The sequence below is a fragment of the Sphaeramia orbicularis genome, chromosome 4 (assembly GCF_902148855.1).
Source record: "Sphaeramia orbicularis chromosome 4, fSphaOr1.1, whole genome shotgun sequence".
NCBI classification, from domain to species: domain Eukaryota; kingdom Metazoa; phylum Chordata; class Actinopteri; order Kurtiformes; family Apogonidae; genus Sphaeramia; species Sphaeramia orbicularis.
The window spans coordinates 6,577,128-6,594,853 of record NC_043960.1 but is presented as its reverse complement, the minus strand read 5'-3'; the positions used below and the strand labels follow the sequence as shown (position 1 = coordinate 6,594,853).

The 17,726-nt window shown below is 40.1% G+C and overlaps 1 protein-coding gene across 1 annotated transcript in view; it reads right to left on the bottom strand.

The window, feature by feature from the left end:
* The window catches only part of nek7 (NIMA-related kinase 7), a 105,234-nt gene that overhangs the window by 68,423 nt on the left and 19,085 nt on the right, over nucleotides 1-17,726 (bottom strand). The window contains exon 2 of the mRNA XM_030132899.1: nucleotides 7,603-7,690. Within this exon, the coding sequence (XP_029988759.1) occupies nucleotides 7,603-7,662 (60 nt within the window). The 5' untranslated portion in view covers nucleotides 7,663-7,690. The remainder of the gene's footprint in view (nucleotides 1-7,602; nucleotides 7,691-17,726) is intronic.

The window sequence follows — 17,726 nt, the reverse complement described above, 5'->3', positions numbered from 1 at the left end:
ATCCTTCCTTAATTAAAAAATTCAATCACTTTAACGTGTCACAAAATGGGAAAATGACAATCAAAATTTGGAATAGCCTGAGGTGAAAACCTAAAGTAACACGGCATGTTTTGTCAGGGCAATGAGGTCCCAAAAATATTTCCCTTACAAGTATGAAAAAAAGATAAAAGCGGCAAAACCCCACAGCTGACAAGCTGGAATTTTTTTATCCCCTTAAAAACTGGTGATAAACATTTTAACTGATTTATTGGTATGTTGTTGTTTATTAATTTTCTGGCACAGCTGACAAAATGAACTAATCATTTCACCACTACAAGTCGACAATAAAATCATGCCTCATATCATAACTAAGACAAGGGAAGCCTCGGCTCAGTTAATTGGTTGTGCACTGACAGTAAAACAAAACAATGAATAACATCGAAAAGTCATTATTCTGTTAGTGACAGGGTAATGAACTGTCATCGCCATAGAAACAAATATAAAGAAATATATATATATATATATATATATATATATATATATATATATATATATATATATATATATATATGTGTGTGTGTGTGTGTGTGTGAACACGTAAAGAGTGAAGCGACATGTTCCAAAAATGATTGTTCATACAGGGTCAGAAGGCGAGGGGGGTTGGTGTGAGCAGCAATTTAAGCACTTCATTGTATTTTTTTTGTACGTTGACAGCCAAAGTAAGAGGCACGAGCTAATGAGATGCCCTGTCCAATTAACACCACTGAGGTGTGCGTGCGATTTTCACATGACACTACCATAATCCTGAGCTGTCTGAGAGTCACTCTGACAGCAAGCATGACACCCGGTGTTAAAATGAATTGTTCTACATTACAGAGCCTTCTTTAAAGTTGCAACAGCTACCACTAGACGCTGTAACGGGAATAAACAGCTGATCTGTGACGTAGTTAACATGTGAAAATAAACTTTTGTGGAAGGGGGGGGGGGTACACAAAGCAACAAAGTGTGTCATGTGCAATGACATATGGTAATGGTGACGGGAGCGTTTGTGCGACAACACAGGATGGACAGTCTGAGGTGTATAGATTCAGTATGGGAGGGAGAGAGAGGGAGAGAGAGAGAGAGAGCGCAGAGAGGACAAGAGGGCATTGCTTTCATTCGCTGCGTGGTAGCTTGACAAATGTTAGCATGAGCCTCTAAAGCGCTGTGACAACCGCCTGCTGAGAGCACAGTCTTACTAATGTGTCCTGGCATGCCAGCCCCGTAATCACACATTTACATATGCAATGACCTACATTTGCATGTCAGATCGCACACTGTCCGGCATGATTAACAGTGGGCACCTCCCCATGTGGAGTCGCCCTGGGTGGCAGCAGAGGCCGTGCGAGGGCGGAAGAGAGGGCTGGAGGGAGGGCGGCTTTTTTGGCAGCCAAGGGGCCGGGCTGCCAGGCAGGATTATGTCAGCCAGCGGCCCCGGCATTAGACACTTCATTAGAGCTAATCTGTTTAGCAGTGGGCAGTGTATGTAAACTTCACAGGCCATTTGCGGCACCTTTTCGCCCCCTGGCCTGGCCTTCAAAGGGCAGCCAGGCCACGGCTGACTGACAGGCCGTCTCATCTGCCGCACACGGGTGTCACACAATCAGGAGCTCCCAGCTGAAACACAAGGCCCTGGCAAACACACACACACACACACACAGACGGGAAGGAGTCGCAAAAGAACGACCCTGAATAGTGACGGGGTCAGCGTCGGAACAAAACTGGAAGCAGACACTTACAAAGACTATTGCTTAAAAGGAGCCGAGCACGACTGTGTATATTTGTGTTATAATATGGCCACGGAGCCCAAAAAAAAAAAAATGGTGGATTTCCTCATTTACATTTCAGAAGAAAATAATAAGAATCGGAAACAGCACAGCACAAATACTGCCAAGGCTACAAGTACGATTCCTTCTTGGAATGCCAATGATTTTAAAGGTAAGAATAAGTAATGCTGTATTTAAATAAAAGCCAATATCTTTCACAGTTGAATTTTACACATTAATCAGTCACGCTACTATAAATAGATATAACAGTTCACATACAAAAGAATAAAAACAACGCACAAGTCTTTACTGATAAAGTTCGGCTGTAGGCTGACGACTATATCAATACAGGTCACATATTAGATGAAACCGGATCAATCACTTACTGACTCTGGGATTATTGAACTGCTAAAAGCTTAGACATTGAAACAATTTTTCCCCCAAAAGTTCTGATCATCTTAATCCACACTTTCTTTGTCGTGACTTCAATTACAGACCTGTACTATGCTGATTCTGCTGACTCTTTTCACTCACATCATCCCTGTTGGTGATGAGGACAAGCTGCATGAAATGGAGATTAAGTAGCAGCCATACAAGGCATTATGGGTAACATCTGTGAGGGACAGCGTATCTTGGGTATAAAGGTGACACACAACTGCCATGGGCGACTCTCTAGCAGGGGGATTGAAAGGGAGAGAGGAAGGGGGAGGAGGGGGAGAGCGAGAGACAGAGAGAAAGCAGACAGACAGCTTATCGGAGGAAGTGTGATATGGGCTGCCCAATAATGACACCATTGCCAAACACAACTGACAAGACACATGGAGGGTGGAAGAGGGAATGCGGAAGACAGAAAGAGGAGGGGATGGGGGGGGGGGGGGGGGGGGCGGAGGGAAGACAAGCAGCAGAGGGGAGAGGGTGTGATGTGACAGCACAGCAGTGCCAACGGCTGCCACAGAAAGGCCAGCGGCGGCAGAGAGGTGCTGTCTCCCACCGAGAGACAGAGGGGGAGGCAGACGCAGAGAAAAAAAGACACACTCTGACCATGGCCACACTCAGTCGGCTCAATTAGAAACAGCCTTTTCTGCCCGTTGTGGCCCAGTGTCCACACAGAGGCTGCATTTCACACACCAGATGACCGAGCTTTGGAAACTTTTAACTCAAGGACCAGCGCCTAAGGTTTAAGGGGATCTATTAGCAGAAATGGAATACGGTATTCTGTATGGAGTTATCATATCATTAGTGTTTAATTACATGCAACTACAAACTCTTTCACTCCACAATAACTCACCTCTGTCTGAAGTCTCTGGTCATAAATATAGATGTAAACTGTATTATATTTGTTTGCAATAATATAAAGCCAGAAACAAAATTATTTAACAGTACGTATGAGGTATTAGAGTATAGATATGTTTAGACTAGGAAGCTTATTATTGTTATTAATTATTTAAGGAGAAGGGGTGGGAGTTTGTAAGTTACGCTTCTTCTCACTCCTTTTCGAATATGTATTATATGTCTTATGCTTTGTTTATTTATTGTTCGTCTTTTTTGGCATTCATGTTCGAAATAAATACATCAATCAATCAATAAATCTATTTCCACTTAAATGTCATTTTGTACCTTCTCATTCTGAACGTTACACCTTGTTTTGCACATAACCATTATCCAGGTTCTTTACGCAGATCTTTTTGTATACTTCTAATTCATTATGTTCAGTGTTTGCTCTTGTGTTGTATTTCATTTTCACTCTTGTTAGCTCTTGTATTCTATGTTTATTGTGTGTCATGGTCCTGTTACACTATAATTTCCCACTTTGGGATAAATAAAGTACATCCATCTATCTACTATCCATCTACTCACAAAGAGCCTAACAGGAGCAGGTCTTCTTCCACAAAGCCTACCGTGATGCACCATGAGATGTTTCTACAGAAGCCCAAACAATGAATCTACAGAGGTTACGTTAGATTTTATGTTTAAGTGATGGTCACACTGACAAAGGGAGAGATGTGGTCTGCAAACTCAGCGCTGAATGCTACACAGTGGTATGTTGATATGTCAACATAATATGCAAAGTTTGAAGTATTTATATATTCTGCGATGTATTATGTCTCCCTGTATAATAATAGAATAAAAATGTATTATAAAGTTTTTGTGTTTGAGCTCATAAAGTTGAATCAAAGATTTAATCAAGCCATGGACAGGAATCGTTTGGTCGTTTACGATCATTAATCATAAAATGCTGGTTTCAACTGAAATTAAGAATGAAGGTTTAAGAAGCCAAATATCCGACTGCTGACCAGATGTTGGTTCTGATGTAAAATATTGTTGTGAACAAACCGATTCAGGAAAGAATAGATTGGCCTGTTCTGATTTAGTTTAGAAATCCTAGTATTGCTGGAAATCAGGACAAAAACCATAAAACTGTAGCATGGACACACTGTTTTCACATGTAAACAATGTTTACACATGACTCAGGTTAGTGTGATCTAGTTTCAGAAAATGACAGAGAGAGACACAGAGAGAGGAAGCGAGTGGCAGGCAGAGGGGCCCACTCCCACCCTCAACAGTCACCAGCCCCCTTGAGCGCAGCACCATGCAATATTCATCCTCAGCCAGTCAGCCGGCGAGGCAGCCAGGCAGTCAAACTGCCAGGATTCACCCCAAAGGTGCTTCTCGTTCTTCTCCTCTCTCTCAATCTGCTCCACAACTGCACTGCCTAGTCTCAGTGCTTACAGACAGATCCCTGTCTGTCAAACTCTGCAGTGACGATCAAAATCTGATCTGAGGGGGCCTCCTCACCAACCCTCCCACTCACTCAAAGAGCAAATGCACCATTAAAAATGCACATCTTACCAGCTCATCTCGTTTACCTAATGCATATGCATCATACCTCCGGGACCAAGAGAAATGATATTGCAAGCAATACAGAATATCCTTCATCACATATAAAATTCAGATTTCTTCAGGAGGAGGCTGGTGCATTTTTTTCCCCTGTGCTGCTGAGCAGGCTGAACCTTGGGAAAATGTGAAACAGATACAGGACTTGTTGAAACCCACCTGGATGCTGGTTAGACAGCCATCTACATACCCTGTGTCTCTCTTTCTACCTCTCTCTCTCTCAATCTGCCACTAAATGTGAAATCAGTTCAGGCGTGCTCTACCAGTGTGGAAAAACATGATGCAACATAGAAAGTTCACTGTGCCACCAACAGACAAAGCCCAAGAAGTGGGCCTGGAATTAACACTGATGAAAACTCCTGAAATAGACTGAACAACAGAGAGAGAAATCCTTAAGCCTGAACAATAACACATAATCAGCTGCTGGGAGATCAGTAGAAGATCTCATTTCTATGTGTGTGTATGTGCAGAGGGGGTGCTGCTTAAGTCAAATTAATCATTAGAGCTTTTATCTGACTTTCTTCTCTGTGCAACCCAATTATCCTTAATTTTGCAATTACAAATCTAAAATAAATGAACCCCCTTGGCAATTCCAGTGTTAATGTTGCAGTGCCCTTGCATACCCAAGAACAACAACAACTGAGAGTACAGGCCTATTTTTAGTATTGTTTCTTTTTCAGAAAAAAAAAAAAGAAAAATCCACATGTACTCTAGGGCATATGGATGATCCTCTTTGTTTAAAGTCTATTCAATAGTTATGGAGGCAAAAACATCCTTCTGGAAAGAAATCAATGGGCCTGATGTTGGAGGGCGGTATTAAAATCCAGCAATGACCAGACCTGCACTGTGCAAACCTGAGTTGTATCGAACGAACAGAGGCATGTGGGGAGGCCAGGGTCTGCCAGCCTCCAGAGCTCTGATCAATAGAAACAATTCAACATTCATCCACTGCTGTCCATCTCACACAGTCTACAGGAGTCCGACTGATGCTAGAACTTGATGCGCAAGTTGAATGACACAGGAAAAAAGGCAAATACAGTAGAACATTCTCATAAAATACTTAGGTCTTGTCAACCACCCAAGAGAGGAACAAATATGTATCATTTACAAGGTTCTCTGTTAGGGTTTGTGTGTTTATGTGAAGTTTGTGTTACAGCCCGTGTTATGCTCCAAGGCGGACGTCTGTTGACTTTAGTCAAGTCCATCTCTTAGCCAGTGGTAGGGGAGTCAAACGCACAGCCGGTGGTCCAAAAGTGACCCGCCAAAGGGTCCAATCTGGCCCATGGGTTGAATTTGTAAAGTGCAAAAATTACACTGACGATATTAACCCTTTAAGCAGCAAAGTCATAATATTGCGACAAGCAACATAACTGAATGCGACAGACAACTTTTTGAGATCTTAATACTGAAATTGAATATTCAATTAAAAAAAAAAAAACCACACTCCAGCATCTTAAGGGTTAACAATCAAACTCAGGTGCCACATACAGCTCCAGTGGGCCAGATCAAAAAAATATCAGTATATAAACCTATAACAAATTTTTCTTTGTTTTAGTGAAAAAAAGTTAAATTGTGACTTTTTCAGCAAAACATATCATTAACTGAACATAAAAACAAGTGTGTCCATCCACTGTCATTTAGAAAATAACATGGGTTTTACTGGTGAATCAATGTTGTATGGTTGTATGGATGGTGTTTCCACTGTAACTACGGAGTCTCTGAACATCCAAATGGGTCATATGTGATGACCAGGAACAGACAACAAACTGCATTTTACACCAATTATTTACACGTGTTGATAGGATTAGTGGTTGAAAAAAATACTAAATATTCTAGATCAGTAGATGCTTTTGGTCTTCTTCACTAGTTTAGGTCTTTAGATAATGTTGTAAATGTAATATTGTTAAAAAGCATGCTATGTAGTTGGCAAAAAAAAAACTACATAAGACAACACCATTTTATCATCTGTTATACGTGTATTTGTTTAGTTCAGTGGTTTCCAACCTTTTTTGTCTCGTGACCCCATTTTAACATCACACATTTTTGGCGACCCCACACATTCAAAACTGAGACATTTTTTTTGCTAAAACTAATTTGTTTTTGATCATGTAATAGTTTGCTACACTATGGTGCAAATAAACTTATATTTAGTCTATATAATGTATATTATTATGGACGGAGGCAGAAAAGCCAGGTGTAGATTACTGCACAAAGTGAGAATTGGATTTTCCTTGGTTAGGATATGTACAGTCAGTCCAGCTGTGATTTACAAGACTGACAATTAATACTGAACAAACAAGAACTCAAACTATGAATTATGAAAGAGCTGCAACATCTGAAACTGACCACAATGAACATTTGACAGATACACAGAACCACAGTGCTTCAGTTTCAGCTTCACAGTTTGTCATGTCTTTTATGGATTGGGATTGTCTCTATCAACGCTACATATATTTTTTTCATTAGAAAGTTTTGTTTTGTTTTTTTTTTAATCAATTACTAGAAATTTCAGGCGACCCCATTTGAATTCCAGGCGACCCCCACGTGGGGCCCCGACCCCAAGACTGAAAAACACCGAACTGAATTATTCCAGCAGTCGTGGCCTAGAACACAGGTGTCAAACATACGACCCATGGGCCAAAACCAGCCCACCAAAGGGTCTAATCCGGCCCATGGGAGAAATTTGTGAAATGCAAAAATTACACTGACGATATTAAGAATCAGAGGTGTTTAAAATCTTTTTAGTTCATATTCCACATACTTCATACTTTATATATTAGCACATTTTTTGTTTTTTTAATCAATTACTAGAAATTGCAGATGACCCCATTTGAATTCTAGGCGACCCTACGTGGGGCCCCAAGGTTGAAAAACACCAGTTTAGTCCAAATCAGCACTTGTAAATGTATGTAAAGCTGAGTACCTGAGGTTGAAACACTGGGACGGCCACCTGCTGTCCCTGTGGCTGTGTGTCCATATCCATGGTGTCAGGAGCCTGATCCTTTACACCCCTGAAAAACAAAACCCCAAAAACACACCCGGTTAGTCAACATAGCCTCGACGGTGCATCGGCCACCTCCTGGAGAAAAGATCAATAAGGTATATCACAACATTTCACAGCTGAAAATAATAACCTCATCAAGCAGACAACCGTTCTCTGTTGTTCAGAGTCCTGGTTACTGCCGCAGGGGGGGGTGTCCAGTTTCAGCAGAACTGGATCCCACGTCATGCCGGTGGATGTGACACTGTGTGTTCATCTCAAGTTACAGCAAAGCAGATCTACGGTAGGCCGTGATATTAATCTTAAGAAAGCAGAGATAATGACATTTGTCATCCTTGGCAATCGCCCAAGGAATGTTTCAGTGGAATTACTACTTAACTGGAATTAAAGCAGTTCACCTTAATTTTCTGATTAGCGTAGGTCACACAGAGGTGAGTGTGTTGGGTATGGGAGAAAGCCATAGTGCTGCTGTATAATTTCATGTTCTGGCATGTAGCCTAGAAGCAAGTTAATTGCATAAGATACTCACCAGCAGTTGCTTAGCTTATCACCTCACATAAAACAGACAGTCCCATAATATGAAATGTTACCTGAATGAATAATTTACACAAATCTTTGAGAAAGTATGATGCAAAAATTATATGCACACATGCAATTAGCTTATGATTCCAGAGTCTCTGCTCCACTCATATGTGTGGGAAGTAGTCAAATTTTGACAGATGCTCCAGGATCAATTCTAGTGTGCACAGTAATGCCCATGACAACGTAACATATTCCAATAATTGACAGGAGTTTATTCATAATTTACACATGATACAGTGCATGCATAACACCAACCAGGTGCCCATCCGTTATATATGTAAGGTGAGGTGTTTGCATGTATTCGATCTACAAAGTTAAGCTCAGAACGTGTGCAGACATGTCTCCTGTGCTGCTTTAGTGTCAGCTCACATGTGGGTGTACACATACTGTACATCGGTAAACACATAAACACACTCTGTGCTTGTGGAGAGAATGGAAATAGCTGATAGTGGAAGGCATTAATGAGAAAAAGCTAGTCATAAAAGAGGAGAGAAAAACAGGCCAGACTTTGCTTATTCAGTTCTTTGAAATTAGAAAAAGAAACGGCTTCGACAGTATGGTTAGTCTACAGATGAAGCTTCTAATGCAGGGATTACAAACTCTACCGCTCTGTCTATTGTCACTTTTGTTAGAAAACAGTGTCTTATTTACATGAATACTGGGCCTGAATGCAAACGCAGACAAACTCATACCAACACTTTAAATATCCACACAAAGAGAAACCGCAGCCACAGCCCACTTTACAGTTAGGACATTTACATGTTTTTCCACCAGAGTGAAGGCCGTCTGTCTGTGGATCTGTCAGTCTGACATTTGTGTGTAACTGACTGTCTCTCCTTCCTGTCGCCTCTGAGGAACCGAGTGCAAGAACTCAAACCTCCATGGCCAATTAAAAATCCCCTGGCGCAACCAAGAGGAGAATGGCACTGAGGAGCTGTCTCCCTGCTGGGGTCCTCAGACCCATTCACTAAAGGTTAATAATGCTAATTAGACATCTGCATAGCACTGGAAGTGTGCATCTGTGTAATGGATGTGTGTTGGGGGGATTCTGTATACGTAAGAAAGCACACACATGCACATTAGGGGACTCATTTCACTAATCCTGAGGTTGTTTGAGTCACTTCTGCCTTGGTTTTTTTTGGATTTGTGGTTTACAGTTACCAATATTTCAATAACTCTGCTACTGGAGACAAAAAAAAAAACCAAACATCCCTTGCTGATTACTTACTCCTTATTTTAAACTTCACAATAATGAGTAAGGACACATCTCCATGGTTATGTTGAAATGAGCAAACTGCACAATCACTGCTGAATAATAGTGTCGGAAAACAAACAGTGACAAAGAAACAAGGCATCTATCACTTATTGTAGTAAATTGAAATCATAATGTGATTGTGCCAATGAAAACTGTCAAACTGTTGTAACAAAAATACTATTAATGTAGCCGACAGTAAAACTGACAGTGAAAATAAAAGTTAAATTTTACAATCATATGTTAATCCTTGGCAACTCAGGGGAGTGAGAAGTGTGGATCCAAAAATAAACCAGTAAATTAAATTTCTGATACTTTGAGAATAAATTACAGACGTCCGATTGTGCTACAGTGTAGTTTATTCATTCTATGAGTGTTTTCATCAGGCTTCAGACCCTATTTGGATCTAAAAGGGGATAAAACAATAGGTGAGATAAAGGCCTGTTAAGTCAAATCCAACTGGATGGGTGTCATTTTGATCCTGCGAGAAATCCACCCAGCTGATACCCCCTGCTTCCTGCCTCTCCCGGTGACTCTTCACACTTTTAGCCTTGTGTTTTGTTAGATTGGGGCTGGCACCGTTACCCTCTTGCATTTGTGACTGTCTAAATGTCAAAATAACCACGGGGCATCTGAGCTCTGTAACGCTCTTTCACCTCCTACATCCCACATTAACTAGATCAATTAAGACTGCCATGTTAGATTAGCAGACAATAGGAAAGGGAACGATTAATGATGCTCGTTTCAATCAGGAGGGGTAAAAACATGGCCAGGTCACGGTCCTAAGGCTTCTATCTACACCCAGTTTAAGTAACAAGCCGCTGTATTAGGCAGCGAGCCGTGCAGCTGTGATTTACACAGTTAATCTTCGAAAAGCACGGCCAAAAAGATGGTGAAGAATTTGCTCAATTATCAATATATTGTTCTTCTACCTTGTCATGCCGTAATTTTGGCTAAATCCATCTGGTTTTTTTGCATCACTACACATATTTTGTGACATAAAATGATAATATTGTATAGGTCACCCTTGAACATAAATCCCCAGACCCCCCCCAAGACCACCTTTGAATTTTTAAACAGCTGTGAAAGTAAATAACATAAAATAATAATTGACAGACAGTATAAGTAATATTGCCTTGAATACTTCTCAACATCTATTTTTTTTTTCTATCTGATACATAATCAAACATCACGTAACAACAACAAAAAAAAAAAAAATCCATCTATTTTTCGCAAAAATTAAGCGAATCATCAGTTAACTCTAGAGCAGAGGTCTCAAACATGCGGCCCGGGGTGTGCATTATTGTCATAAAACGGATAGTGTACTTTTGTTTCTGATACGTGTATTATTGTCATGAAAAGGACAGAGTTTATTTTTGTTTTTTAATATGTGCATTTTTGTTCTGAAATGGACAGAGTTTACTTTTGCTTTGATATGTGCACCATTACTGTTATGGAAAGGACAGAGTTTATTTTAATGTGAAATGCTGCTGCAAAATGGACAGTCTATCCTTGACATGTACAACAATTTTGTGTTTATGCATAGTCAGAATTTAGTCGGATATGTGAGGATTTCTGAGTTACTTCGGGAATCTGACAGAGGAATTTAGGGTAGGTGAAGAATGGAGTAAGGGGGCAGGAGATTATAAATTAAACTTCATCCCGCTCCTTTTTGAATGGTTTACTTTCTTTCTGTATAATTCTTTTGTTGTTTGATTTTACTGCAATATTCGCAATAAATAAATAAATAAATAAACAAAACAAAACAAAAAAACAAATCCAGCCCGCTAAAGGGTCCAGTCTGGCCTGTGGGATGAATTTGTGAAATGCAAAAATTACACTGAAGATATTAATCATTTTAGTTCAGGCTCCACATACAGACCAATTTAATCTCAAGTGGGTCAGATCAGTAAAACGCGATCATAATAACCTATAAATACTCCCAACACCAAATTTTTGTCTTTGTAAATGTAAAAATTTTCATGTCATTTTACTGTATTTACACTAAAACAAACTATCATTTCACAAAAGCGTGAATAACCTGAACATGAATATTTTTGAAATGTCTGAAGTGTATATTTACCAATATTCTGCCTGTTATTAAATGTTTTGTGTATTTGTTGATCCACTGATCACTATTCTGTGAGGCAGAATACTGTTAAAATTGCACTTAGTTTTCTCAAGAAATTTCAGTTTGTTCATGTCATTTCCATTGTTTTAAGGGATAGTTGGTAGATGTAAACATTTTCATCGCCTTAATTTGACTTGTTTCGCTCTAAAACATAGAGGAAAGTTTGGAGTTGACATTATTTATATATTATTATGGTATTACTTCACTGGTCCAGCCCACTTCAGATCAACTTTGGCTTAATGTTGCCCCTGAACAAAAATTAATTTGACACCCCTGCTCTAGAGGGTCCCTGGACACATTGGCGCGTCCTGATGACATTCGCGATTTAAGATGCCGTGACATCAAGACGGAGCCTCTCTGAAATTCTGTTTCAATTTGTGTGGAAAGTGCAGATGTCAAACTAATACTGTGAAGTCAGTGGTGTTGAAAGCACATGGAAAACCAAAGTTATGAGACACAATAAAAACGGAATTCTTCGTCGATAGTGTTATTAAGTTTGGTGCACATTTGGTGAAGGTAGAGACGGTACAAACTGGCCTCTAAGGGAATTTCTTGCAAACAGGAAGTGCTTGCATGAAAGAAAACATATCACCATGTTTCTATTGGTGGAAAAGTGCATCACATGGACCAATCAGAGACGTCCATACTGTGCTGTGCATAATCTAACTAATCTAACTTTTATACTTAGTCATCTCCATTTTATATCAATTTCCACTTACCGTAATTTCCGGTCTATAAGCCGCTACATTTTCCACACGCTGTAAACCCGTGGCTCAAACAATGATACGGCTAATTTATGTTTCACAAGCTAACAATCGATCCGGCTGTCGAAGAAGGAAGTAGACCTGCTGCACGTAAGCTTGGCATCAATGAATCGATGGTGAGACGTTGGAGACGGCAGCGTGAAGCGTGGGTGCGGCTTACCGTCAGGTGTGGCCAATAGCCCGGAAAGTACGGTAATCTCAAATTCTACTCATTGAAAAGTGACTAGAATTTTATTATTTTCCCCTATTACTTTATTACTTTCATTATTTCATTATTTATTTCTAAACTATTTTTGCACATTGGTACATGGTTGAATAAATGTTCTAAGCTGTTCAAATATTGTTTATGTAATGAACAGGATCTGACAATACATTCCACGACGCGTGTCACTTTTACGCCCGCCGGAATATTACACACCCTGTTTTTTTTGTTTGTTTTTTTTTTCTTACACACCCTGTTCCTCCACTTCTGCCTAATACACTGTACCTCACAACCCATGGAAAACAAATCCTGGTCCAAGTAGCTGGACGTATTAAACTTGAGACTCACAGATTGGCTAAAACTTTCATCATGTTGACCTTAAATCTTCTAAATCCCTGTCTTCACATGCTCTGCTCGACTGTTTTCCACGTTTCTCCTTTTGCCCCTTTTCCACAGGAGGGAATTTTTAACTTCCAAAACATTCAGTGGGCACAAACAGCAGTGGAAACTCAAGGCAATAGTATGTCTGCATTTCTAGCATGTGAATGAGAAACAGTGGCCGACTGGCTGGGACTTTGGCAGCAGCGGGACAGCAGCAGTTAAAAGCTAAATCCCTTAACTATTCATAGACGCACAGCAAAGCCCTGTTCGCTGCTCTGGTCCGTGACAGCTGTAAATATACAACAGGACGGAGCTTTGTTTAGTGTGTTTATACAGTTCAATCAATAGAGAAAATAAAGTAAGCGGACGCAGTATGTTAGCAGTGTTTTCTAATGCCTCCACAGATTACACTGCTTCTAACTGAATTCCCGTCTCCGTGAAAGTTAGGGAGCTGTATATATAATTTATTTGCAGATTTGAAAAGTTGAAGAAATATGCAGTATATCTGGTACATGAGCTACCAAGAACCTCATTTATCTCTCTAACAAACTGTTGTTTTTCTGTTGAGGGAGAGTGAAAAAAAAAAAAAAAAAAAAAAATTCCCATCCAGACCACCAACCTCTCAGTGTAAACAAACACTGTTTCCTGACTGTGTTCCATCTAATGTGAGACTCCAGACCGACATTCTCACAGCAGGACCAATCACACATAGGTAATTATATGATAGAGGATGGAAGAGAGAAACACAGTGAGGCGGAACAAGACGAGGAACCAGATAGCTAGCGCCGAGATTATTCGAGTTTTTCTGTGTGGACGCATTCTGGATCTGTGTGGATTTTATAAAAATGCATGAAGTAAAGCTCACTCCGCACAGGCTGAGATGGTTTCTTTGTTCCCACATTTCCAGCACCTAATTTTAAAATTTGCTTTTAGTGACAAATCTCTACCTTTCACTTCTGTCCTGTTGTACTTATCAGGAAACTAACTACTGACAAAGTAAAGATTCTACCCTATTCTATTCTAAAAATCTCCAATAATTTTAGTGTCCCTTCTCAGGATTCAAAGGTCTTCTGGTTTCGCAGTTATCTGAAATGTTAGTTATTTAATTAGTTTAGTTTACTTTCGAGCACATAGAATCATCAGATAAAGAACCATACAACATGGTCAAACAAAATTTTTCGGCGCACAAAAATAAGTGGGAAGAAGTATAACTTATAGACTCCCACCCTCTTTTTAAACTACTAATAATTAAATTAATTCCGCATCCTTTGTTTTGTTAACACACTTTTTTTTTCCCCAATATATTTTTACAGTAACACAAACCATTCACATACATTTTTTTAGTCAGTCATCTCACACACAATCAGACTTGCATAATCATGCTTTTTTAGCTCTTTCGAAATAAATATGCTTACATTACAATTAAACAACACATATTTACAGTTAGTGTCCATTCAGACCCAAACTGCTAAAAATGACGTTACGGAAACTTTGACAGGTCAGTGTATTACGCAGCGAGCCGTGCACCTGTGATTTGCATGGGCAATTTTCAAAAAGCACAGCCAAAAAAATGGTGCACTCCTTGTTCTGTGTATTGTTCTCTTATCTTGTCACAGGTATTACCATGTCAAAATGCAAGCAGTTGGACTACTAGAGTGTTTCTCAGCAGGGACGGTACCCCACGTAAGCACAAATTTGTTTTCGGCTGGGAATACCGTACACCCCCCCCCCCCCCCGCCCTTCCAAAATTTTCATGATGCCATTGCGCTATGCGTGTCGCTTTTACGCCCGCCGGAATATTACACACCCTGTTTTGTTTTGTTTTTTTGCTTTTTTACACACCCTATTCCTCCATTTCTGCCTAATTCACTGTGACAGATGATATTCTCAGTAACTCCTGCATTTAAAATTCACACAAAATACATATGAATTTATCTGTCGGTGTATAGTCTTACCTGTGGACATGAAACACACTGAAATTGACCCTTTGTTTTTAACCCCATCACTAGCTGACCGTGCAGGTACACACCACAGATATGTCAGGTGCCCAAAGCAAATTTCAGTTCAGGTACCTTGCTCAAGGGCACATCAGCTAACACTTTTTTTGCCAGTATGGGGAAACAAACCGGGAATCCACAAGCTGCATTTCTGACCTTCTAGGCCAGGGGTCTCAAACTTATTTTAATTCAGAGGTCACATTCAGTTCAATTTGGTCTTAAGTGGGCCGGATCAGTAAAAAAATAACAGAGAAAACGTACAATTACATTATGAAAACGTTTACATTTATAAAGCTTCCTTAAAAATGGGAATAACATGAACAACCTGAAATTTCTTAAGAAAAATAAGTGCCATTTTAACAATATTATGCCTCAGTTTATCACTGACACATGCACATTACAACTTACAGATCACAGTGGATCTACAAATACACAAAACATTTAATAACAGACAGATTATTGGTAAAATTGCACTTACTTCTTTTAAGATATTTTAGTTTGTTCATATTTGTTCAGATTATTCACATTTTGGGTGAAAGGATAGTTTGTAAATGTCAACATTTTTATGTAATTTCACTTTTTTTACACTAAAACAAAAGAGAAATATTTGGAGTTGTCATTATTTATAGGTTACTGTGACAGTATTTTACTGGTCTGATCCCCTTTAGATCATAATGGTCTGTATGTGTAATATGGACTAAACAGATTTTAACACCTCTGATTGTCAACTTCTTCAGTGTAATTTTTGCATTTCACAAATTTCTCCCATGGGCCGGATTAGACCCTTTGGTGGGCTGGTTTTGGCCCACGGGCCGTATGTTTGACACCTGTCTTCGAGGCCACAGCTGCTGGAATAGTTTAGTTTAGTGTTTTTCAACCTTGGGATCAGGACCCCACATGGGGTTGCCTGAAATTTGTAGTAACTGATTTAAAAAACCCAAAAACTTACTAATAAAAAACATATGGTGAGTTGAGACAGACAATCACAATCCATAAAAGACAAACTGTGAGTCTGAAACTGAAGCACTGTGGTTCTGCTTATCTGTCAAATGTTCATTGTGGTCGGTTTCAGATGCTGCAGCTCTTTCATAATTCATAGTTTCAGTTCTTGTTTGTTCAGTATTAATTGTCAGCCTTGTAAATCCAAGCTGGATTGACTGTACATATCCTGACCAAGGAAAATCAAATTCTCCCTTTGTGCAGTGATCTACACCTGGCTTTTCTCCCTCTGTCCATAAAAATATACATTATATAGACTACATGTCGTCTAAAATTTACGTTTATTTGAAACATAGTATAGCAAACTATTACATGATCAAAAACAAATAAATTTTAGCAAAAGAAAAGTCTCAGTTTTGAATGTCTGGGGTCGACAGAAATGTGTGATGTTAAAATGGGGTCACGAGCCAAAAAAGGTTGGAAACCACTGGTTTAGTTATTGTGTCACAGAATTAATCGACTTCATGTTTTGCCCCTTTATAATGAAAATAAAGTACCGTTTTCAATCTTGAAGTGGTGCTTGAGAGAGTATGTCGAAGCAGGCTTTTACAAAACCTTGGTATGAAAAGGAATATCTACACTCAACTGGGGTAACAGAAGCCAAAAGTGAGTAGGACTCAGCAGGGAAGGAGTTGGACAATGTGGGACAGATGCAGGACTGAGAAAAATGCCAGAAGTGGGGGGGGGGGGGGGGGGGGGGGAGCTTGTTAGCCCTGATGTGTTCATGGTCCTGTGAGAGACAGTGTGGAGCTGTGCACCACAGAAGTTGGCACTGGCTTTAGCTCCTCTTTAATCCCCATTTCCTCCCCTCTGCATTATTCATTTAAAGCAGGAGAAGAGGAAAAACAAAGAGAGAGAGCCGATTATGAAAAGGTGGATCAAGGCAAACTGGGAGGGAGGGAAGGGGGGGATGAATGGAGAAGCGAAGGGGAAGGGTCCCGGAATTAAGCAGTCCCGTAGAGAAGAGTGCGAAATCAGCTCCCGATCCGAGCACAATAAGTACGAACACAGACTGATGAGCTTGGACCTAAGGAGGAGAGAAATGAGAAGGGCAAAAAAAAAAAGGGGGGGGTGAAGAAAGGGACTGTGGAGGGTAGTTGAAAAGAAGAGAGGGAAAAATATAATGTGACACTATCCGGCCCGGGTGTAGGATGTGAGGGAATCAAAGGCACCTTTGAGGAGCCAGAAGACGACAGTGAAAAGTGCTAGAAGAGTGGTGACCATGATTACAAGAAGTGGTGGAACCTTTGAGTCTCTGTTCATGAAAGCCTACCCCGGGCCTCGTCTGAAACCCCTGCTCGACGAACACTGATGATACAGAAACAGAAAAAGAGGAAGAGAGGGAGAAAGAGAGCCGCTAATGATGGAGGGGTCCGGATACTACAGAAGCGGCGCACTCTCCGATTCATTTTAATCACTATTCAAAATCATTAGCCCAAATGTATAAGCACTCGTGTTCGTCGGACCGCGAGCTGAGACAGAGACGGAGAGTGGAAAAGGACCAATTACACCTCGGCGTGCTAGCCTCCCTTTGAGGTCTTTGACTAAGATGGTCCGAGATTTGATGGAATAGAAAATGAAGACAGGAAACTTTATTGTTCCTAAATCTAAAAGGAAAAAAAAACACACACACACACAATACAGAGATAAAGAAGAATCCTCAAAAAAAAAAAAAAAAAAAAGACAGCGAAAACTCACTACAGTCAAACCATTTAGACTTTCCTGCGTGCCGAGTCTG